The 23221-nt window shown below is 25.9% G+C and overlaps 10 protein-coding genes across 10 annotated transcripts; 5 read left to right on the top strand and 5 right to left on the bottom strand.

Annotated features, from left to right (window-relative positions):
• Positions 1–2751: 2751 nt before the first annotated feature.
• On the top strand, positions 2752–5084 carry DICPUDRAFT_158444 (uncharacterized protein; the record flags this gene model as incomplete). Its single annotated transcript, XM_003293524.1, has 6 exons — positions 2752–2909; positions 2974–3725; positions 3794–4153; positions 4223–4347; positions 4428–4769; positions 4854–5084. The coding sequence occupies 6 exons, from the start codon at positions 2752–2754 to the stop codon at positions 5082–5084; spliced, it is 1968 nt and encodes a 655-aa protein (XP_003293572.1).
• Positions 5085–5513: 429 nt separating this feature from the next.
• On the top strand, positions 5514–6215 carry DICPUDRAFT_158443 (ribose-5-phosphate isomerase; the record flags this gene model as incomplete). Its single annotated transcript, XM_003293523.1, has 1 exon — positions 5514–6215. The coding sequence occupies one exon, from the start codon at positions 5514–5516 to the stop codon at positions 6213–6215; it is 702 nt and encodes a 233-aa protein (XP_003293571.1).
• Positions 6216–6482: 267 nt separating this feature from the next.
• Positions 6483–8256, top strand: DICPUDRAFT_58554 (uncharacterized protein; the record flags this gene model as incomplete). The annotated part of the gene is made up of 7 exons (XM_003293522.1): positions 6483–6596; positions 6660–6680; positions 6744–6831; positions 6895–7140; positions 7209–7307; positions 7383–7582; positions 7648–8256. The coding sequence occupies 7 exons, from the start codon at positions 6483–6485 to the stop codon at positions 8200–8202; spliced, it is 1323 nt and encodes a 440-aa protein (XP_003293570.1). The 3' UTR covers positions 8203–8256.
• Positions 8257–9700: 1444 nt separating this feature from the next.
• DICPUDRAFT_158441 (uncharacterized protein) lies at positions 9701–13908 on the top strand (the record flags this gene model as incomplete). The annotated part of the gene is made up of 4 exons (XM_003293521.1): positions 9701–9875; positions 9979–10102; positions 10167–10377; positions 10459–13908. 4 exons carry the CDS (start codon positions 9701–9703, stop codon positions 13906–13908), a joined length of 3960 nt encoding a protein of 1319 aa, XP_003293569.1.
• A 186-nt stretch (positions 13909–14094) lies between these two features.
• On the bottom strand, positions 14095–14820 carry DICPUDRAFT_42199 (uncharacterized protein; the record flags this gene model as incomplete). The annotated part of the gene is made up of 2 exons (XM_003293519.1): positions 14095–14374; positions 14510–14820. The coding sequence occupies 2 exons, from the start codon at positions 14818–14820 to the stop codon at positions 14095–14097; spliced, it is 591 nt and encodes a 196-aa protein (XP_003293567.1).
• A 321-nt stretch (positions 14821–15141) lies between these two features.
• Positions 15142–15675, bottom strand: DICPUDRAFT_99692 (uncharacterized protein; the record flags this gene model as incomplete). The annotated part of the gene is made up of 1 exon (XM_003293518.1): positions 15142–15675. The coding sequence occupies one exon, from the start codon at positions 15673–15675 to the stop codon at positions 15199–15201; it is 477 nt and encodes a 158-aa protein (XP_003293566.1). The 3' UTR covers positions 15142–15198.
• Positions 15676–16573: 898 nt separating this feature from the next.
• Positions 16574–17920, top strand: DICPUDRAFT_158438 (uncharacterized protein; the record flags this gene model as incomplete). Its single annotated transcript, XM_003293520.1, has 3 exons — positions 16574–17136; positions 17262–17506; positions 17595–17920. The coding sequence occupies 3 exons, from the start codon at positions 16574–16576 to the stop codon at positions 17918–17920; spliced, it is 1134 nt and encodes a 377-aa protein (XP_003293568.1).
• A 112-nt stretch (positions 17921–18032) lies between these two features.
• Positions 18033–19187, bottom strand: DICPUDRAFT_84113 (uncharacterized protein; the record flags this gene model as incomplete). The annotated part of the gene is made up of 2 exons (XM_003293517.1): positions 18033–19005; positions 19075–19187. The coding sequence occupies 2 exons, from the start codon at positions 19185–19187 to the stop codon at positions 18033–18035; spliced, it is 1086 nt and encodes a 361-aa protein (XP_003293565.1).
• Positions 19188–19335: 148 nt separating this feature from the next.
• Positions 19336–19962, bottom strand: DICPUDRAFT_158436 (uncharacterized protein; the record flags this gene model as incomplete). Its single annotated transcript, XM_003293516.1, has 1 exon — positions 19336–19962. The coding sequence occupies one exon, from the start codon at positions 19960–19962 to the stop codon at positions 19336–19338; it is 627 nt and encodes a 208-aa protein (XP_003293564.1).
• A 498-nt stretch (positions 19963–20460) lies between these two features.
• On the bottom strand, positions 20461–23201 carry DICPUDRAFT_158435 (uncharacterized protein; the record flags this gene model as incomplete). The annotated part of the gene is made up of 3 exons (XM_003293515.1): positions 20461–21567; positions 21641–22444; positions 22509–23201. The coding sequence occupies 3 exons, from the start codon at positions 23199–23201 to the stop codon at positions 20461–20463; spliced, it is 2604 nt and encodes an 867-aa protein (XP_003293563.1).
• Between the last annotated feature and the right edge of the window lie 20 nt (positions 23202–23221).

Raw genomic sequence — 23221 nt, 5'->3', positions numbered from 1 at the left:
TTAAAATTTTTTTTATATTGTTTTTTTTTCTAATATAAATTTAGATTTTAAAAAAGATTCAATAACACAAACAAGGGATTCTTATAGTATAATTTAACAATAACTTTTCCAATTACTTATAAACAAATTTTCGTCAAGTCTAATTGGAGATACAAACAATAATAATAATAATAATAATAATAATAATAATATTATATATACCATAAATTTTAAATAATGAAGAGTAAATCATCAAGCCAATCACCAAACCAATCACCAAGTCAATCACCAAATCATAGTAGAAACGATGGTAATCATGATGGCAGTGTAACAGAATTAGGTCGATCATTTCAAGAAAAACTAGAAGTTGGATTAAGTTTTTTTAGTAGAAGTAAAAGTAATAGTTTTAGTTTTTTTGGTAAAAAGAGTCATCATAATGGAAGCAATGGTTTAAATAATAGTATAAATAGCGAGTTAGAAAATGACAATAATGATGATCAAGAAAATTGTATACAAAATTTTACACCTTTGATATTAAATGAACCAATAAAAATAAATAATAATAATAATAATAATAATAACAATACAATAAATAATAATAATTTTGAAAATAAAAATAAAATAGTTTTTGAAGAAATAACACCAATAATACAAATTAATGGTTTTTTAAATAATAATAATAATAATAATAATAATAATATACCTAATATACATAATATACATAATATACACAATATAAATAATATAAATAATAATCATTTAGAGGATCAAGAGTTTGATGGAGGTTTCAATTTTTTTGATTTACCCTTAGAAATTAGAATGCATATTTTTTCATTTACAGAAGCCTCAGATCTTTCTAGAACGTGTGTAGTTTCAAAATATTGGAAAAGTATGGTAGATGATGAACAATTATGGTGTAATTTAAGTAGATCATCATTTGGCGGTAGTAGTAAAACTGAAATTGTAAATATACAATCTAATTAATTATAATTATTATAATCAAAAATTTTAGGAAATATATACTTATTTATTTTTTTATTTTCAAAGGATTGGAAAAAAACTGTAATTAAAAATTTAGTAAAATTAAGAGAATTTGGGGATAAAGATACAGATTTAAAACTATTATGGGCATGTGAAAATGGCCACGATCAAATTTTACAAAGAGCATTTGATAGCAAGAAAACAATTGTAATTTCGCCAAATATCTATGGTTTAAATGGTTCAATTCCTTCAGCATCAATATCATCCAACCATAATAATACAATGACATCAACCAATGTAAATAATGAAAATAATGATAATAATGATAACAATAATGTAAATAGTGAAACCGAAAATGAAAATGATGATGAACGTAATCAAGCCACGAATAACAATGGCAATAATGATTATCAAAATCCTATGGGTATTGACGATTTAGAAATCGAAGAATTGGAAATAAACAATTCAGCATCATCACCAATGATGGGAGATGGTTGTACAATTTCATTAAAGAAAAGAAATAAATTTTTATTAAAAGCATCATATAAAGGACATCGATCAGTAATTGAGTGCCTTTTAAGAAATGGTGCAGAAATCGAAACCAACACAAGATCAGGATTTACAGCACTTCACATGGCATGTGGTAAAGGTCATAGAGATGCTGCAGAATGCTTAATTTTAGCCAACTCAAAAATCGAATGTAAAAATAAAAATGGTTCAACTCCACTCCACACAGCAGCTCAAAAAGGACATGTCGAAATTGTAAAGTTATTGATTGAACATGGTGCAAATATTGAAGCAACTAACATCAATGGTGTAACACCACTCAACTCTGCTGCTCATAATGGTCACACTGAAGTGGTTCGTTGTTTATTATACCACAAGGCCAATATGGAAGCTATTAATAAAAATGGTATTACTCCCTTGTATTCTGCCGCTCACAGAGGTCATTTCCATGTCGTAAAATGTCTCTTGGAGTACAATGCCAATATTGAAGGTACAACTAAAAACCATGGCGCTACACCGCTCTACATCTCTGCTCAAGAAGGTTATACTGAAATTGTTTCACTCCTTTTAGATAATAATGCAAATGTAGAAGCAAAGATCCGATCTGGTATGAGATGCGGTGCTACACCTCTTTACACTGCATCACACAGAGGTCATGTTAAAATCGTTGAACTCTTATTAAAATATAAAGCAAATACTCAAGTAACCGATAGAAATGGTGCCACTCCTCTCCATAAAGCTGCTTCTGAAGGACACATTGATGTCGTAGAATGCCTCCTTAGAAATAATGCTGATATTAGAGCTTTATCCCGTGAGGGTAATTCTCCATTAGATGTTGCTCACAAAAGCTGTAGAAAAATTTTAAAACAAGCTGATATTGCCAAAACCGGAAATAACACTTCTTTAGACTGTTTAATAATGTAAATCACCACCACACATCAAAATTATAGAATCTTTAATATAAATTTTTTTTTATTTTTTTTTATTAGATATAAAAAAAAATCAAGGAAAATAAAATATAAACTTTTTTTTTTTTTTTGTTATATATTTTTTCTTTTATTATCTTTTTATGTACCTTTTTTAAACCTTTTATATTTTATAAATATTAGAGATGGGGGAGGGGGAAGTTTAATTAAATTTAATATTTTTTTTTTTTTATTTTTTATTAATTTTTTTTATTTTATTTTTTTAAATAAATTTTTTTTTTTTTTTTTTTCATTATTTTTTTTTATTTGTTTTGTGTGATATACCAAAATTAAATAATTTTTTTTTTTTTTTTTCAAAATGTCTTTGTCATCATCAACAACAAACTCAAATTCAAAAAATAAAAAAGGTAATCATAAAAGTGATAAGGTCTATGACCTAACACCATATGATGCCCCAAGATTACAGGGATTTTTATTAAAGTCAACAGTTTTCTTGTGTGAGTCTCATTATTTAAAGTAAGTAAATTCTTACCAAAAAATAATAAAAAAAAAAAAAAAATCTAATTATTTTAATTTATAGAAATTCATTTTTATCAACCCTTTATGTAAAAAATAAAGTACCTGTTATTACACAATTTAATACAGACAATATGCCAACATTTTACCCAATTGTCGAAAAACAACCAGAGGGCGATTTTAAATTTAAAAAATATTTTGCAGAAGATATATTTTTAGATCAAAATTTAATTGATATTTGTCAATCATCATCACAAAATGAATCATCCTCATCATCCTCATCATCAAATATTAATATACCAGAAAATAACTCAATATTTATCTATAATAAACTATACAAGAGCAATAAAGCATCACCAAATGATATTTTAAATAACTTCATTGAGGTTAAAAATCATTCAGATGAACAATCACCACCATTAGCAGCATTTATTAAAGTATTAGAAAGTGATATTAAAGAACAAGCAAATCAAAGCTCAGAACGTTGGAAAAATAAGGAGCCACTTTCAATTTTAGATGGTGTACCAATTTCAATTAAAGATGAATTGGATCAAATAGGCTATCATACCACTTGTGGTACCACTTTCCTCAGTAAATGTTATCCAAATGTAAAAGAGGAAGATTCATTTGTAGCTAAAAAACTTCGTGAAAGAGGAGCAATTCTAGTTGGTAAAAATAATATGCATGAAATTGGTATTTCAACTTTAGGCTACAATACTCATTTTGGTTTTACTCGTAACCCATATAATATCAATCACTATCCAGGTGGAAGTTCATCTGGTTCTGCTGCCTCAGTTTCATCAGGTTTAAATCCAAGTAAAGTATAAAATTTTATACCATTAGCTTCATTATAATATTAACCTTTTATTTTTATTTTACTTTAGTTAGTATTGGTTGTGATGGTGGTGGTTCAATTAGAGTACCTGCATCATTATGTGGAGTTGTTGGAATAAAACCAACTTTTGCAAGAGTGTCCCACGGCGGTGTATTTGAGTTGTGCTATTCAGTTGGTCATATTGGACCCATCGGTTCCTGTGTAGTTGACACTGCTGTAGGTTATGCTTGTATTGCCGGGGCTGATCCAAAAGACCCCCAATCAGTTACAGCAGAGCAATTGGGTGGTAAACCAACATTACCAATTTTCACTGAAATCCCAATGGAGCAACCACTAAAGGGTTTGAAAATAGGTATCTTTAAAGATTGGATAAATGATTGTATTGAAGATATTAAAGAACAAACTTATAGTAAGTATTATAAATATGTAAAATAGTTATGGTCCCACTAATAATAATTCAAAATTAAATTTCATATAGAGTGTATCGATATTTTAAGAGAGCAAGGGGCTGAAATTGTTGAAATCGAAATACCAAATCTTTTAGTAAGCAGAATTTCTCAACTTGTATTGATTTTATCAGAAATGAAAACCTCAATGAAAAGAGTATGTATCACTATAAATAATGTATATTTTATAATTATTAAAATCTAATATTCATTTTCTTTTTTTTTTTCAAAACACAGTTTAAAAACCACAACAATGAATTTCAACTTGATAGTAGAATATCATTAGCAATTGCAGGGATGTTTACAGCAGAGGATTATATTCAATCAAATAGAATTAGAACATATTGTATTGAGGAGCTTAAAAAGATATTCACAAATGTTGACGCAATTGTAACTCCAACAAACGGTGTTGTGGCTCCAGAAATTGAAAAAGGTGTACCCCAACTAGGTGAAGTTAATATTCGTGCTGTTGGTGATCTTATGAAATTCGTATTCCTTGGTAACATCTCTGGTATACCAGGTATTTCAATTCCAATTGGTGTTACCAAACAGAATAATTTACCAATAGGTTTCCAAATTGTAAGTAAAAAAACAGCACTATATTTTACACATAAATTTCAAAATTAATTAATATATTTTTTTTATTTTTTTTTTTATGTATAGATGGGTAAATGGTGGGAAGAAGATTTGTTATTTTACATTTCATTTGTTTTAGAAAGAAATATTAAATTTAATGGTAAACCACAATATTTCAACTCTCCATTAAAAGTTTCCATTGAAAATAACAACAGCAACAGCAACAATAATAATAATGAAAGTACCAATGAAAATAATAAAGAAAACAATACCAATATTCCAACAAATAATAATGAAGAAAACAAATCAGATAAATAAATAAAATATTCCTCAAAAAAAAAAAAAAAAAAAAAAAAAAAAAATTAAATAAATGTTATGTATTATACGAAAAGACTATTCGTAAAATTATTTTTAAACTATTTTCCGTTTCGGTATTAGGAAAAGAACATAGAACCGATCAAAAAAATGATTTATTTGAATTTTTTATATTTTTTTGAATTTAATTTATTCAAAAAGAAATTTTATTTTTTTAATTTTATTTTTTTTTTTTTTTAAATAATTTTTTTCATTTTTTAATTTATTACCTTTTTTTTTTTTCTTTTTTACTTTTCTTTTGTTATGCTTAAAAATTTAACAAATACATTAAATTCATTAAATAAATTAAATAGATTTAATAATAATAATAGCTATTTTATTTATAATAAATATTTTTCAACAATAAATAATAATCATAATAATAGATTTAAAATGGGTGATAAATTAGTTTTAGATAATGCCAAAAAAGCTGCAGCCTACAAAGCAGTTGATGAATATGTTAAAGATGGTATGAATGTTGGTATTGGTAGTGGCAGTACAATCAAATATGCAGTTGACAGAATTAAAGAATTGGGTTTAAAAGTAACCTGTGTACCAACATCATTTCAATCTACTCAATTAATTATTGAAGCTGGTTTAGTATTATCAGATCTTTCACGTACTCCAAAATTACATGTTACCATCGATGGTGCTGATGAATGCGATAAAGATTTCAATATAATTAAAGGTGGTGGTGCTTGCCAATTACAAGAAAAATGTGTTGCTTATGTCTCTGACACCTTATTAATCGTTGCAGATTATACCAAAGATAGCGTTCAATTAGGTGACACCTGGAAAAAAGGTATCCCAATCGAAGTTATTCCAATGGCTTATGTTCCAGTTATGAAAAAATTAGAATCTCTTTCTTTAAAACCAGTCCTTCGTATGGCCGTTAATAAAGCCGGTCCAGTAGTCAGCGACAACGGTAATTTCATTATTGATGCCATTTTTACCCCACCACTCCAAAATATTCCACAATTAGCCATTGATATTAAAATGATTCCAGGTGTTGTTGAAACTGGACTTTTCATTAATATGGCTAAAAAGCTTTATTTTGGTCAAAAAGATGGTTCAGTCATTTCAAAAACTCTCTAAATATCAAATATATCTTTTACAACTTAGTAATATAACATATCTTTTTTTCTTTTTTCCTTTTATTTTTTTTTATATTCAAATCCGTAGATCAAAAATTATGTAAAAAATAAAGTGTATTAACACTCACCCCAAAAAAAAAACAATTCATTTAATTTTATTTTTTTTTAATTTTTTAATTTTTATTAAATTTATTAAGTATTTTTTAATTTTTTTTTTTTTAAATTTTCAATCAACCACAAACAAATAAATTTTTTCTATATTTTTAACATGGATATATTAAAGATTATAACAATTGTAATTTTATTAATTTTTGTAAATATAGTAAATTCTCAATATTCTGCAAATTGGACAGAATTAAATAAAAGACCAAATCCTGCTTGGGTATGTATAGTTGATAAATATTAAATCTTTATTATAAACACTAATATAATTTTTTATTTTTAGTATGACGAGGTTAAATTTGGAGTAGGTAATATATTAAACTGTAAAAAAAAAATAAAAAACTAATTATATTTTAAATATTATTAGATTTTCATTCATTTTGGTATTTATTCAGTTCCAGCATTTAATAATGGGTCTTATGCAGAATGGTATTGGTGGAATTTAGAGACTGGAAGTGATAATAATCAGACAAGAAATTGGCATGATAAACATTTTGGAAGCAATTTTAAATATCAAGATTTTGCTCCAATGTTTAATTTAAGAGATTTTGATGCAAATGATTGGGCTCAAACTATTGAAAAATCTGGTGCAAAATATGTGGTTCTGACATCAAAACACCACGAAGGTTATACTCTTTGGCAATCAAATCAATCTTGGAATTGGAATTCTGTTGATAATGGCCCTGGTATTGATATTGTTGGTGAGCTTACAAAAGCAGTTAAGAATTTAGGAATGCATATGGGTTTATATCATTCGCTATATGGTAAATATTTATTTTATTTAAAAATTATATTTTATTGAAAATATTTATTTTATTTAATTTTATTTTAGAATGGTATAATCCACTATACAATTCAGATAAAGACTCTGGTAATCCCCCCAAAAAAGATGTATATGTGCAACAAGTTTTAATGCCAATGCTAATGGATCGTTAGTAACCAAACTAAAATAAACTATTAAATGTCAAATATTAATAATTTCTTTTTTTTTTTATTTTATTTATAGTTGTTAATACTTACGAACCACATATTATTTGGGCTGATGGTGAATGGGAACAAACATCTAGTTATTGGAAATCCACAGAATTTTTATCATGGTTATACAGCGATAGTCCTGTAAAAGATCAAGTAGTTGTTAATGATAGATGGGGATCTGAATGCAGAGGTGTTGATGGAGGTTTTTTCACAGGTAACGATCATTGGCAAGTAAGTAGTTACAATATTTAAAGTATATATAGTTAGTTGTTAATTCATTCATTTATTTAATAAAGCCAGGTCATTTAGTTTCGCACAAGTGGGAAAATTGTGAAACTTTTGATAACTCTTATGGATATAACCAATTTCAACCTGCAAAAGCATATTCAAACTCAACAGAGTTAATTAGAGAATTTGTTGAAACAGTAGCTTGTGGTGGCAATTTCTTATTAGATATAGGCCCCGATTCCGAAGGAGTTATACCAATCAATGAACAAAATAATCTTTTAGATATGGGTTTTTGGTTACAAATCAATGGTGAAGCTATTTATGGATCCTCACCTTGGAGAGTACAGAATCAAACAGAAAGTATTTGGTTTACCACAAACACAACCAATGGTAATGTCTATGCATTCGTCTATGAATATCCTGAAACTGGTCAAATAGTATTAAAGGATCCACAATGTAAATCTTCAAGTGTAGTAACTCTATTAGGTTTTAAAAGCTCTGCTAAAATTACAACTCAATTACCCAAAAACGATCAACCTGGAATAACTTTAAATTTACCTTTTGCTGCACCACAAGATTATCCACCTTTCGTTTATGTATTTAAATTTACTGGTTGTGAATAAAATAAAAAAAATTTCCATACATATTTTTTATACAAATAAAAAATATTTTAACAGAAATTTACACCTCTTTACATTTTTTATTTTTATATTTATTTCTGATTAAACCAAAAAATAATATTTTAATTATTATAAACAAATCTACTCCTGGTATACTAGGCGATATGTGATATGCATATACTCCATTACACCCAATTTATTATTTTCAAAATATTGCACAGCGAAAGGCTGAAAAAAAGTGTGATTGGTGATAAAAAAAAATATGTAAATAAGATATTTTTTTTTTTTTTTTTTTTTTAATTTTTATTTAAAAAAATAAACAATAACGGTTTTTATATAAAATTTATTTTTAACATTTTTTTTTTTTAAATTTAATCAAAAAATAATCTTCACAGAAAATTATTTTTTGATAATTATAAATAATTATTATTTATTGTTTATAGTTTATTAACTCCATAGATGTAAGTTATTTAAAGTAATTGTTTATATTGTTTATATAATCAATAATATCCCAATATCATTTAATGATTATTATTATTATAATGGGTATAGTTCTTTTAAAACTATTCTATTCTATTATTTATAGTAATATCATTAATTTATATACAAAATTTTAAAATAGATAAAATATCTGTTATATTTTTTTGGTATTACCCATTCCAAAAATAATTTTTTATTTCTTATACCAATAAAATAAACATAATATGTGATATTGTTATAATAAATTATTTAATATAAATATAGTTTGTGAAATAACAAACAATATTATTAGTAATAAAATATTTAGAGCCAATATATGTACATATATAATATACTATTGGAGGGGTGTGGGGTAAAAATAAATTTTTTTTTTTTATTTTTATTTTTTTTAAAATAAAAATATTAATATAGTAATAAATGGGTGTGTGGTTGGTAATTTATTTCTAGATTTTATTAAATTACGCATCAAGAAAAATGTTTTTTTTATATTAAGAATAATTTGTGTGGTTTATGTTTTTTTTTTTTTTTCCAATTTATTTTTTTTTCAAACAAATAAGTAATAACAATATTTAAAAATAATAATAAAAATAATAATAATAATTGTAATAATTAAAATTTAAATTTGTTGTCTTAACTAAATTATGGTATCATATATATTATTTATATGATATTTTTTTTTGAACATCATATAAAATAATATACTGTATAAAATAAAATTTTTTACAAATTTTTTACATATATATCATTTTAAAAATAATTTTAAAATCTAATAATTATAACAAAAAAATTAATATAATAGTAATAATTAAACAAACAGTATTAATTATTGTTTTTTGTTTTTTTTTTTTTAATTTTCACAAATAATAAAATTGTGATTTTTTTTTTTAATAATAAATTTATAATAATAAATATCAATAAAAATATAAATAAAGTTATCGAATAAAAAGAAATAACAACAAATATAGTTTTATATATTCCTATTAAATAATATTAATATAATATTATTATTTATAAAATAAAAATGACAGTAACGGATAGTAGATATAATACATTAAATAGAAATAGCAAAAGAATGGAACCACCTCCAATTACCCAAGAGGTTTTGGCATCGGCAAAAATCTCAAAAAAAGATAATATTCTAATTAATGCCAATGCAGAAGATGGTAGTGTTCACACATTTTCAGAAGAAGAAAAAGGTAATTATATATTTTTTTTTTATTTGCCCAAGTCTTTTTTAATTTTGTTTTTATTTTAAAAAATTACTAATATTTTTTTTTTTTAAATAATTTTTTAATTTAGTTGCATACTCGAAATTTATTACTGAAAGATTAATAGAGCAAGAAGAAGAGTTGTCTAATTATATACCAATTGACCCATCAACTGAACAGTTATTTACAGCATGTAGCGATGGTGTCTTATTAAAGTAATAATAAAATATTTCATTTAAAATCATTACCTATAAATACTAATAGATTTTTATTTTATAGTAAATTAATGGAATCATTATTTTTATCACAAGTTAGTTTAAAGGGTTTATGTTTGAAGAAAACTATGAATCCATTTGAAATGATTCAAAATCAAAACATTGTTATTAAAAATGCAATTGAAGTTGGTTGTATTATTGTAAACATTGGTGCTCAAGATTTAATAAATTCAACACCATATCTAGTACTTGGTATTATTTGGCAAATTATTAAGGTAAGAAAAAATGATTTATAAATTTATAAATTATTAAAATTTTTTTTTGTTATTAATAAATTATTATTTTTAATTTAATAGGCCGGTTTATTATCTAAAGTTAATCAAAATGCCAATGAAATTTTAGAAATTTTGTTTGAAGAGGATTCCGTTAAAGAAGTTGATAACTCCCAAAATGATGAGCATTCAGCAGAAGAAATTTTATTAAGATGGGTAAACTATCATTTAGAAAAAGAAGGTTGTGAAAGAAGAGTATCAAATTTTAGTGAAGATATCCAAGATAGTGTCGTATACTCCCATCTTTTCCATCAATTAGTACCAATTGAATTTGGAAATCTTGTAAATGATATCCATAAAGAATCAAACTTGTTTTCAAGAGCTGAAATGATTACAAATGCATGTGAAAAAATTGGTGTAAAGTGTTTCTTAACCCCATCAGATATTGCTCTAGGACACCCAAAATTAAATCTTGCACTTGTTGCATCATTATTTAACTCTGAAGCTGCCATTGCCAATCTTAGAAAAGAATTAGAAGAAAAACAAAGAAGTGAAACAGAAAGAGCAGAACGTGAACGTGAAAGATTAGAAAAACAACGTCAAGAAATGGAAAGAATTGAACGTGAACGTTTAGAACAAGAAAGATTAGAAAGAGAGCGTTTAGAAAGAGAACGTTTAGAACAAGAAAGATTAGAACGTGAACGTTTAGAACAAGAAAGACTAGAACGTGAACGTTTAGAAAGAGAGAGATTAGAACAAGAAAGATTAGAACAAGAAAGACTAGAACGTGAACGTTTAGAACTAGAACGTCTTGAACAAGAAAGACTCCAACGTGAATTGGAAGAGCGTTTAGAACAAGAACGTTTGGAGCAAGAGCGTCAAGAAATGGAAGAACGTGAACGTATCGAGCGTGAGCGTATCGAAAGAGAACGTTTAGAAATGGAGGAACAAGAGCGTATCGAGCGTGAGCGTATCGAAAGAGAACGTATAGAAATTGAAGAACGTGAACGTATCGAAAGAGAGCGTATTGAAAGAGAACGTTTTGAATTAGAGGAACAAGAGCGTCTTGAACGTGAAAGATTAGAACGTGAAAGATTAGAACAGGAACGTTTAGAAAAAGAACAACGTGACCAAGAAAAGAGACAACGCGCCGCAGAAATGGAAAGAATGGAAAATAATAAAGAGTATAAAATTGCTATTCGTATTCAAAAAAGAATGACTGATGATACAAGTTTAACCGATAATATGGAAAAGTTGTCTGGTGACATCACAGAATTAAAAAGAAATTTAATTGGTGAATTTAGAAATACCAATGGACTCCATGTAGAATTAAAGAAAATAACCAAAAATATAGATAGAGTACTCGAGAACAAAAAAGAAGGTAAAAAACTAAAGAAAATGAAAAAAGTAATTATCAAACCGGTAAAAGGTGTACCAAATGGTTTAGACCCACATAAAATGAAAGCTTATCAATCACTCTTCTATTACCTTCAAAACAAACCAGAGATAATGGGTAAACTTTTATTCCTTTTAGATACCAGCCAAATGGGTAAATCTTTTGATAGCTTAATGCTTTCTATGTTCCCATACGAAATTAGTCCACGTGAAGAAGATCTTTTCCTTAGAGCTTTAGCAGTTGGTATTGAATATCAAATTAGAGTTTCAGAAAATCTAAATGACTTTTTACAATCAGACTCTGTTCCAATGGTTCTATTATACCAATATTTTAAAAAGAAGGGTTTCAAATATCTTAAGGAAGTTATCACTCCACTCATCCTTAAAGTATTGGATCAAGAAGACTTAAATTTAAATTTTGATCCTTTCTGGATAGCAAAAGAAATTCAAAGAGAAAAAGAAATTAAAGAAGGTAAAAAATCGGATAAACGTGTTCAAGATCAAACATTTGAACAATTAATGGGTAACAACGATATTCTTTCAATTTTTAATACTCGTTGTTTGAAATTAGTAGAAATTGCACACGAATTTTTAGAAAAGATTGTTAAATCAATGGAACAAATTCCAGTTCAACTTCGTTATTTATGTCGTGTTATTGTCGAAAAATCAAAATATGGATTTAATTCAAAATTACCAGCCAATAGAGAGAAATATATTAGTTACTTTTTATTAATTTATCGTTTCATCAATCCAATCATTTCATCACCAGATCTTTTAAATGAATTGGTACTCTTACAACACCCATATATTTCAAAACAAGCTCGTTTCAATTTATCACAAATTTCTCGTCTTATTCAATCATTGTTTAGTGGTTCTGCATGGATGAATAATTTCCCAACTGTATATATCAATAAATGGATCATTCAAAATCAAAGTGCCGCTGAAAAATTCCTTGTTGAATGCTGTAAAGTACCCGAATTAAATGAACTCATTCACTATCGTGAATATAATGAAGTCATGAAAGAAAACAATATCAAGTACTGTTCAGTTATCAACATTACAGAAATAATTTGGCTTCATGAAACTATTTTATCAAACTTTTACAATTTAGAGGATATCGGTAATCTTAAAGAATTAAATGACAAAACCATTCAAGAACTTGCACACAGTGGAAATATGAGATTGGATAAAGGCAAATATGTCACTACACCAAGACAATCTCCAATGGCTCCAGGTTTAGCAGCAAATCAAAGATTAAATAGAGATTGGCCATTAAGAGGTATTTTAGATGACATTGATTTCCCTATTCAACTACCAGAGCAAGGAGATCGTTCAATTCAATTAACATTTATCAATCGTTTTGATGCTAACCCAGATGATGAAGATGATGAAGATGATTGGAAACAAGCAAAACTATGGATGATCGATATTTTTGCAAGAAGCCAACCACCAAGAAAAGATCAAAATACAATTCAAATGATCAAAGATGCAGTTTGTTTCTTCAAGACCGGTAATAACAGTTCTGACAATATGACATTAATCTCCAAAGCAGATAAACTTGTCGAATTATTAAGATCCTTTGATCGTGAAGATTGTACTGACGATTTAGAAGATGAAGATTGCTTTGAACTCTTTTTATTAGAGGTCGAACAAGAACTCATATCTGTATTAAGAAAGAATAAACTCATGAGATCAGAGTTAACTCGTCTCCACAGCCTTCTCAAATCAGTACGTGTCGAATACACGCCATTAGAACATTTAATCAAATTCCAACAAGATCAATTAAAGAAAGCAATTGCAAAGAATGAATTAAAGAAAACTCAACTCACCATTCCAAAAAATAAAAACGCAAATAAACCACATAAATTTATTTTAGCAGATTTGGTAAAGAAGGGTATGATACTTCGTTGTGAACTCCCAGAATCATCTTATAGTAAAACTAAAATTTATATCAAAGGAGTTGGTCCTGGTCTCTTTGAAATCGAAGCTAAATTTGGTCCAATTACAAAACAAATTCAATTAGAGTTGGATGACTTGTTAGAAAAATCAAAAAATCATATCGATGAATATCCATTAGAAGGTATTACATTAGATATTACTTTAACTATTCATTTATTAATGAAATTATTTAGTTTATAAAATAATAATAAAATATAAAAAAATAATTTAAAATTATAATATCTTTTTCTTAACCATTATTTATTCATCTTTTTTTTAATAAACTAAATCAATTAAAACCAGTACAAAACTTTAAATCTTACAAAATGGGTTTTATTTTTATTATTTTTTTTTTACTATTATTATATTTTTATTATATTATTAAATTTATTTAAATAAATGTAAAAATCTATCTTTTAATGATTGCATATCGTCAATTGCTGGTCTAACATCGATATAGATACCAATTGATTTACCTGAATCCTTATCAATTTTTCCTTCATAAAAATCAATAATATAACGAATTTGTTTACCGTTTCTATCAACAATCCAATCGTGTCTATCAAATGGTAATTTATATCCTAAAAATGTATTTAAAAATCTGGCTTTTGGACTAAAATCTTGAGCTCTACCTTTAAATTTAACTAATTTTGGTTGTGGGCATTCTCTATTTAAAAATAATAATTTTTATTATTAGTTTTTTTTATATTGATATATTATATTTTATTATTATTATTTATATTTGTTATTATTTATTATTAATGCTATTTTAATTATGATTATTTATATTGATTTTATTTACTCTTTATATTCATTTTCCCATTCTAAAACATCATTCCAACATTTTTCATTTACAGTATTATGAATTGAAATAACAACATTCATATCATCTTCTTTTGGTTCATATTGTTTACGTTTCATTGCATTAAAAAACATTTGTGGTGAAGGATATTGCCAATTGTCTTTTTCAGTTCTTGGGATGGTTGAGGTAATACGATCAGTTGATAATGGTTTAGTTTGATCTGGGTGTGGGTTTTGATTTGGTCTATACATAACATTGGCTGGATTAATATCTGTACTTTTATCATGTGCAATTGGGCACCCACCTCCCATTGGATTGTTATTATTATCACCCATTTTATTTGTTTTATAAAATATCTCTTTTTATTTATTAATGAAAAATAAAAATAAAAAATTTTAAAATTTTTTTTATTTTTCTAAAAAACTTTTCGTTTTTTGTTAAAAAAATTAATTTTTTTTTTTTTTAATTTTTTTTTTTTTTTTAATTTTTTTTATTTATATACAACAAATGATTATTGTTCTTTTAAAATTATGATATCAAATAAAAAAAATAATAATAATGATTGAAATTAATAATTAAAAAACTAAATTTAAAAATTAAAAAAAAATTAAAAATAAATTTATTTATTGCGCTTTTTTTTTTTCGGACAGATTAATTTACAAGATTTAATTAATGATTTAATTAATTATTTAATAAAGGATTAAGTGTTTTTCATTTTTATCGTGGCATTTGGAGCAACCAGAACAGAATCTAGCAGAGTATTTTGGGGGTTCACCTGGAACAAATTTAATATTTGGATCAAAATCTACAATAACATTATTGAATGATGGAATAATTTGACTACTCTCGCTTTGATTTTCAACTAAGGAGGATGATACTTCTTTTTCTTCTTTATTTTCAATGTTTAATTGGTCAATGATTGAATTTTTATTTTTGTCATTGGTATCTATATTAATAATACTTGATTCTTCGTCATCATTGATTATTTTATTATTAGAAATAAGATTTTCTTGTTGATTTAAATCAACATAAACTTTAATATCTCTATTCTTTAATTTTATTTTTGTTAAACTATTAATGTGAAGTTGTGAAATATTTAATAAAATATAAACAGTGATAATGATAATAAATAATTTAATAAAAATTGTTTTTTGTATTAATTTCATTTTTTATTATAAAACTAAATAAATAAATGTTATTATATTGATTTGAATATTTTATTTTTTTAAAAGAATGTAATTTATAGGGTTTTAATATTTGAAAAAAATATAAAAAAATATAAAAAAAAAAGAAAAAAATTAAATTGTAAAATAAAAATTTTAATATAGTTTGATTGTATGTTTGTGATATGGATACTTTAAATTTTTTGATGAATTAGGAAACTTTATTGATTGTTTTTTAATGTCATTATAAAAATCAAGAGGTTTTTTTTAATAATTTTCAAAAATTGTATAAAAGGATTTGATTAAATTGGGGGTGGTTTTTAAAAAATATATAGGTAATCTTTCATTTGTGATATTTATTATTATTTTTTTAAAACTATAATAAAAAAGTAAAAATATGTGTGTTTTTAAAATCAACAAAGGGTGTGAAAATACTAAACTATATATGATATTTTGATTACACACTCAATCAATCAAATTGAAGATGGATAGTAATAGTAATAATTATCAAGTGGGTGGGGTATTTTTTTTTCAAAAAAAAAAAAAAAAACAAAATTTTTATTTTTTTATTTTTTTATTTTTTATTTTTTTTCATTTTTTTTTTTTAATTTTATAAATAAATAATTATTATCTTGATTTTTTTTCATTATCGTAATTATCATAACCAATCAAATTTAAGATACAATCTCCCATATAATAATATCAACAATCATAATAAAAATAATAATCAAGTTTATAATAAAATAATAAAATAAACCCCCTCAAACCCACATTCAAAAGGCAATATTATAAAATAAAATAGTATAAACTTAAAAAATTATAACCGCTTGCAATACAACACATTCAAACACACAACCACCCAATCAAACTACAAAACAATAAATATAATTATAATAATAATATGTCAGCAACAAGCACAATCGATAAATTTTTTGAAAATAAAAAACAATGTCAATTTCAAAATTGGTATGATAAATTTAAAGCCGTTACATTTAGCAGCGTTATTATACCACTCCCAAAAATTTTTATAGATTATTTACAAAGTGATGATTTCTCATTTGGTAATGGTGATTTTCCAGAATTTAGAGTAGAAGATAACGATTTACTAGATGATAACAATTGGTCAACACCAACAACAATTACAAAACCAGACCCAAAATATTATCAAAGTAATAGCGATAATGAAGAAGAAAGTGATGATGATGATGATGATGATGAAGAAGAAGAGGAAAATTCAAGTAAAAACAAAAGAGTTATCAAACAAACAGATTTTCCAGAGTTATTAGATAAAATTAAAACAGCAATTGAAAAAATGGGTGGCACTGTTATTCCAAAATTAAATTGGTCAGCTCCTAAAGATGCAATTTGGATGAATACTTACAACTCTCTAAAATGCACAACACCAACCGATATTTTCTTATTATTAAAAAGTTCTGATTATATTAATCATGATTTATTACAATAGTAAGTAATTTTAATAATAATATAAAATAATATCCAATCAAACATAAAACAATCCAATCAATCAAAATAATTAGAAATCTAACTAATATCAATCAAAACAAAATCTAATAAAATATTTATTATAGTAAAATTAAAGAAGAAGAAGACGATAATACAACTACACCATTTGTTTTAGTTTTAAGAAAATGGCAAAATCTTCACCCATCAATGGAGTTTAGATGTTATGTTAAAGATAACAAGCTAATTGGTATCTCACAAAGAGACACCTCAACTTACTTCAACTTTTTAAAAGATAAAAAAGATAAAATTTTAAATGCAATTATAAATTTTTATGATAATTCTATCAAAGAGAAATTCAATTCAAGTTCATGTAACTATTATTTTATTAATAAATTATTAATTAATAAAATATTATTAATTTATATCATACTAACCAAATACTTGTTTTTATAATATAGTTACATTTGATTGTTATGTTACAAAAGATGATAAAGTTTGGGTTATAGATTTTAACCCAATTCATCCAAGTACAGAGTCATTATTATTTTTATGGGACGAACTATTCCCAGAGTTAATCGAAGACGATGAAGAAAGTTTACAAGCTAAAAAAGAAGACCCAATTAAAGAGATTACCGAATTGGAATTTAGAATTGTTCAAGATGAAAACTCTATCAAACCAAACCTTTCAATGAAGAGTAGATTACCATTAGAGTTAATGAATTTATCAAATAGTGATAATATCAACGAACTACTTCAACAATTTAATGACCAAAATAAAAAATAAAAAAATAAAAAACTTTAAACTAATCTTTTATTTATTTATAAATTTCAACTTTTTATTAAACACCTTAACAATGTTGAAGGTGTTTAATAAATTTTATAGTTTTATTTAAAAACTAATTTACATTATAAGAATTTAAGAAATTCAAAATTGAAGATCTTAGTATACGCGAAAAGTCTGTACGATGCTCTTTTGTTGATCTCCATGTATAGCCTACTTCAACTTGAATGGTGTTAATTGAAAAAGCTTCTGCGTAGTGCATTACTGTGAATGATCCTGTAAATTCTGGGTGTTCTCTAAAGTATGCCATTGGTTCTTTTGATTTTAACTTTTCGATCTCTGCAAGTTCATCTTCTGGCTTGATGTAGTATTGATTGTTTTTATCTGTAGTATAGTCTGATGGTAAATTATTTGGGAATACTTTCACTCCGTTCTTTTCTAGATAGCCTAAAATACTGTTTTCACCAATTAATGCCTCTCTACCTAAATTTTTTAATAATAGTTGACAGGTTTTGGTATCCTTTGTTCCTCTGAGGATATGATCCTTTAAATCTGACTGTCCATGAATATCTAGTAATACAACCTTTCCTTGTTCATAGGCTTCTTTATGATGTTGTTTAATTGACTCTAAAAACCTTTTGACTGTATTATGATAAAGTTGATAGTGTGGTTTCATTCTTTCATCCTCGAATGCCCTTTGTTCGCCTCTATTAAAGTCACATTGCTCTCTATGGATTTTTGAATATACAATGTATGGTCTTGGACAATCTTGTTTATAATCTACTAAATTTGAGTCGAAATTAATATTACAGCATGTACAATTTTCATTTTTTGTTGTTGCTGTTGTTGTTTTAGCTGTTGCTTTGGTTGCACAACAATCATTTGATTTACAGCTATTATTGCTATTATTACAGTTGCTGCTATTATCACTACTATCGCTATTACATCCACAACAACAATAAACGCAATTAAAACATTGTATCATTGAAATTGCTAATTCTTGTGTATACCAATCTGGGTCAATACATCCCGATTTTCTTATTGGAATATCTTCAATCTTTAATCTACCACTATGTGGGAATGTGACACTATAATAAAATAATATTAAATAAGTGATCATTTTTACTAAAACTATACAATTATTTTATAAAACCTACACCATCGGAATATTCCCTTCTTGGTAGAAAATATACTCATCGTCGTAGAATAAAACCTTATTTCCTTTTGCTAATACACTGTTATTATTATTATTATTATTACTATCTCCCATCCTTTGTTTTTAAAAAATAAAAAATGAAAATAAAAAAAAAAAAAAAAAAAAAAAGTAATTTAATTAATTTAAAAAAAAATTTTCATTTTTTTTATTTTTATTTTTAAAATTATAATTTTTTTATTTTGTTTTATTTTATTATAATTTATTAAACGCAAATATATGTAACATTATTACCAGTCATAACATCATTACAATTTTGTGGGATGAAACCGGCTGTTTGGGAAATTGGGGAACCAGAACATGAAGAGCCAGATGGATAGACTTCTTCGACCAAGTTTGTGGCATTACAAGTGAAATAAAGCATTTGGTTATTAAAATCAAAACAAGTGTTCATAGTTCTAATTTGAAAAGATTCAAGTGTTTCCTTCCAATCACAAGTTTCTGAAAATATAGTCAAGAGGGCATTTGATGTTGGAATATTGATTTCATCAACACAATATAATTTACCTGGGAAGCCTTCAATACAGCTGTCGACTGGAATAGAAATTTTATCGAATGGTTCTCCGGTACAGTTCATTTCAGAGTAGTAGGTAATTTCAACTGCTTGGTTGCCATTTATACATCTTGATAAACTACCATATTCGCATAATCCATCTAAAGCGAATTCACTGGATACTACCGAATTTGTGCATGTTGTGTCTGTGGGTTGATAAGTTTCGGAATAAATATATTTGGATGGGGATGATGATGATGATGATGACGACGACGACGATAAGGAGGATGAAAAACCTGTAGCAACAAATAAAATAATTAAAATAACTAATAATTTCATTTTTAAATTTTAGGAAACTGGAGATAAATAAAGCAGAAAAACAAAAATATGGATATTTATACCAAGGGTGTCTGGGGTTAAAAAAAATAAAAAAAAATAAAATTTTTGTTGGTGGAAAAAAAAATTTAGTTTTTCTCAAAATTTCGAAAAAGTATCAAAAAAATTCCAACATTTATGTTTTTTCATTTTTTCAAACCCAAAATTTTCGAAACCAGATTCTCTCTGTTTTTCTTTCGAAATTTTTCACAAAAAAATATTTGAAAGATTGATGGTTTTAATAAAATTTTCTAAAAACTAATATTTGAAGAAGGTAAAGAAAACAAGTTTTATTGGTTTATTGGTTTAGTATTAATAGCATCAAAAATGTTATCAAAAAAATATTTTAGTATTTTGCTTAATAAAAAAATAAAGGAAAAATTTAATTATAAAATATTTTTGGATTATATAATACAAGTAAATTTTTTATTATTATTTTACAATTTTTTTTTTTTTTTTTTTTTAGTTGCCTTGAGTTGCAGATTCTGTTTGGGTTTTAGATAATTCTTTTAATCTATATTTTAATCTCATTGATTTTGGTAATTTGTTTCTAAAATGAATAACAACACCGACTACAGCAGCAAGAGCAACTACACCACAAACAATACCGATAATACCGCCGGTTGGAATGGAAGCACTTTTTTTGCTACAGCTGTCACCACTATTTAAGAGTAAACCCATTGATGATTGAGATACTTGAACTGAATGTTTACAGTTATCTAAATCTTTTTCTTCGCCAGTTACTGGGTCATATGATTTGAATTGTACATTGCTGAAACCTGAACCGCTTAATTTGCTATAGGTGATCAAGGTAGTATTCTTTGGTTCGTTGCTAAGATTGGATGGGACTCTGATGATAAGGGTGGAGTTTTCGATGTTGGCTTCTTTATTTACGTTAATTAATGATGATCTATTTTCACCAACAGTAAATGAAATTGAATCTTTAACAGAGTTTAAGTTGTTTTGAATTGAAAGAGTGAGATTATCGAGTTTCATTTGAAGAGTACTGTTATTTTGGTCTAAGTTTAACATGATGGTTTCTCTAGCAATTTTAATTGAACCATTTTCATTTACTAAATGAACCAAAATACTTGTAGCGTTACTATCTCTAATGGACTGGAGTGGATTTTCGATATTAAGTTCACCAGTGTTTTTAAATGTTTCGGTACCGTTTTCATTATTTAAAAGAACATTTGAGGTTAAAACAATTTTGGCATTGTTTGTTAAAGCTGCATCTTTATTAACGATAATATCACCGTTGAATGTCAATGAACCATCTCTATTGATTAAAGTTGAGTTGTATAAATTAATTACTGATCCGGTAGTATCTAAGAGAACTTGGCCATTTAAAATCTCGACATTAGAATTAACCAATGTCAAATTAGCCTCACCCTTCATAACCAATGAACCACTTGTAATTGTAAGAGTTGAATTTTCCATTAAGATATTAGCTTCATTTGTTAAAGTTTTGCTAAGGGAAATATCAGATTCGATAGCATTAAATTCACCACTATTAAGGAATTGACCATTGCATGCCAAGCTTGAATAGTTAAAATAAAAACCGCCATTCTGTTTAATAAAATAAAAAAACATGTTAATATATAAAAAAATAAGTAAACTATAAAATATTACTACTACATACATTTACATAAACACCCTTAATGGTTAAGTTTGAATGATGGAAAGAATTTAAAATTTCTTCGGAATGAGTATCATCATAGAAATAACCGTTGACGGTAAAATCAACATAGTTAAAGCTATACATTGATTGGTTATAGAATGAAGTTGAACCCTCTACAGTAATTTTAGAATCAAAGGAAACAAAAGTTGAGGAATTTTGGCAGGTAAATAAACCGTGGACATCAAAAACTGTGTCATTCAATTGGACAATAGAGTTACCAGAAAAGAGACCATTATCATAGATATCGAATTTTGAATCTACAGCAACAAGAAGACTCTCACCAATTGTTAATAAGTTTGAATCTAATACAACATTACTTTGGTTAAATAACAATACACTGTGATCGGTTAAGCCAAGAATTCTATTATCAGAGCTATATAGTTTATTTGAAATGGTAACATTACTATTTTTAAATTCAAAATAAGTATTGTCAAAACCTTCAAAATCACCATAAATTTGCATGGAACTATCTTGGAAAAGACCAGATGTATTAGAGTAGAAATAAAATCCTTGATGAGTTTGGAAAACGGAATTAAAAACAATAAATGAGGAGGCATTATTGAATTGTGACTTTTCGGTAAAAACAACATTTGAATCTAAAATACCAAAAAGAGTATTTTGTGCACCAGAGGTAAAAAACTTTTTATCGGAAACAACATCTGGGCAGCCATCAATAATTAATTGACTTTCACGAATTATAAAACTTGTTGAATTATCTAAAATTCTAACCTTTGTATTTTGGAAATACATTGAAGAATCATAATCCTAAAAAAAAAATATTAATATATTATATTTTTTTATAAAAAATGTTTTAAATAAAAATATTTACCATTAGAGTAATATAGCCATAACATGTGAAAGTGGAGTCATGAAATTCGAAACGGGAACCACTATGGAGCTCAATATAACCTTTTGGATTAAATAAGACGTTGCTTGAATATGAGGTAAAATTTGATTGTTGTTCGAAATATAACATGGTAATTGAAACTTCACTACCTTGAGCAAAAATCAAAGCTTGTGCACCTTCAAATACATCTATTTGATAGTAACTATTATAAATGAAATCGAGACCATAAACACTTTGAATATATGTATTGGGTGCATAGAAAATACTTCCATTTAATCGTATATCACCATTTGTAACTATATAGTCAATGTCCATAGCATATAAATTATCTTGAGATGGATCGTTTTGAATATCAACAAATACAAACGCACCAAAATAAATAACTAAATATTGAGATTGGATACCATAGAATGTATAAAGAAATGAGTTTGATACGACATTGTTGGCACCAACATGTAGTTGATTAGATAATATTTTTGTGGCAGAGTTTATAGCTGTAAGGGATGGTGGAACTTGAGAAATATCATTTAAAGTTGGAATTCTTTGTGGGTTCCAATTTTTTGGATCATTCCATTCACCATAATTTGTTCTGAAAACTAAATCTTGGGAATTTATAATATTAATGATTGTTATAAAAATAAAAAAAATTAAAAACTGGAATTTTTTTAAAATCATTTTTTTAATTTAATATATCG

This window comes from Dictyostelium purpureum (genome assembly GCF_000190715.1).
Source record: "Dictyostelium purpureum unplaced genomic scaffold DICPUscaffold_440, whole genome shotgun sequence".
Classification (NCBI taxonomy): Eukaryota; Evosea; class Eumycetozoa; order Dictyosteliales; family Dictyosteliaceae; genus Dictyostelium; species Dictyostelium purpureum.
The sequence above is the reverse complement of the archived record's forward strand: the minus strand, read 5'-3'. Positions and strand labels throughout refer to the sequence as shown.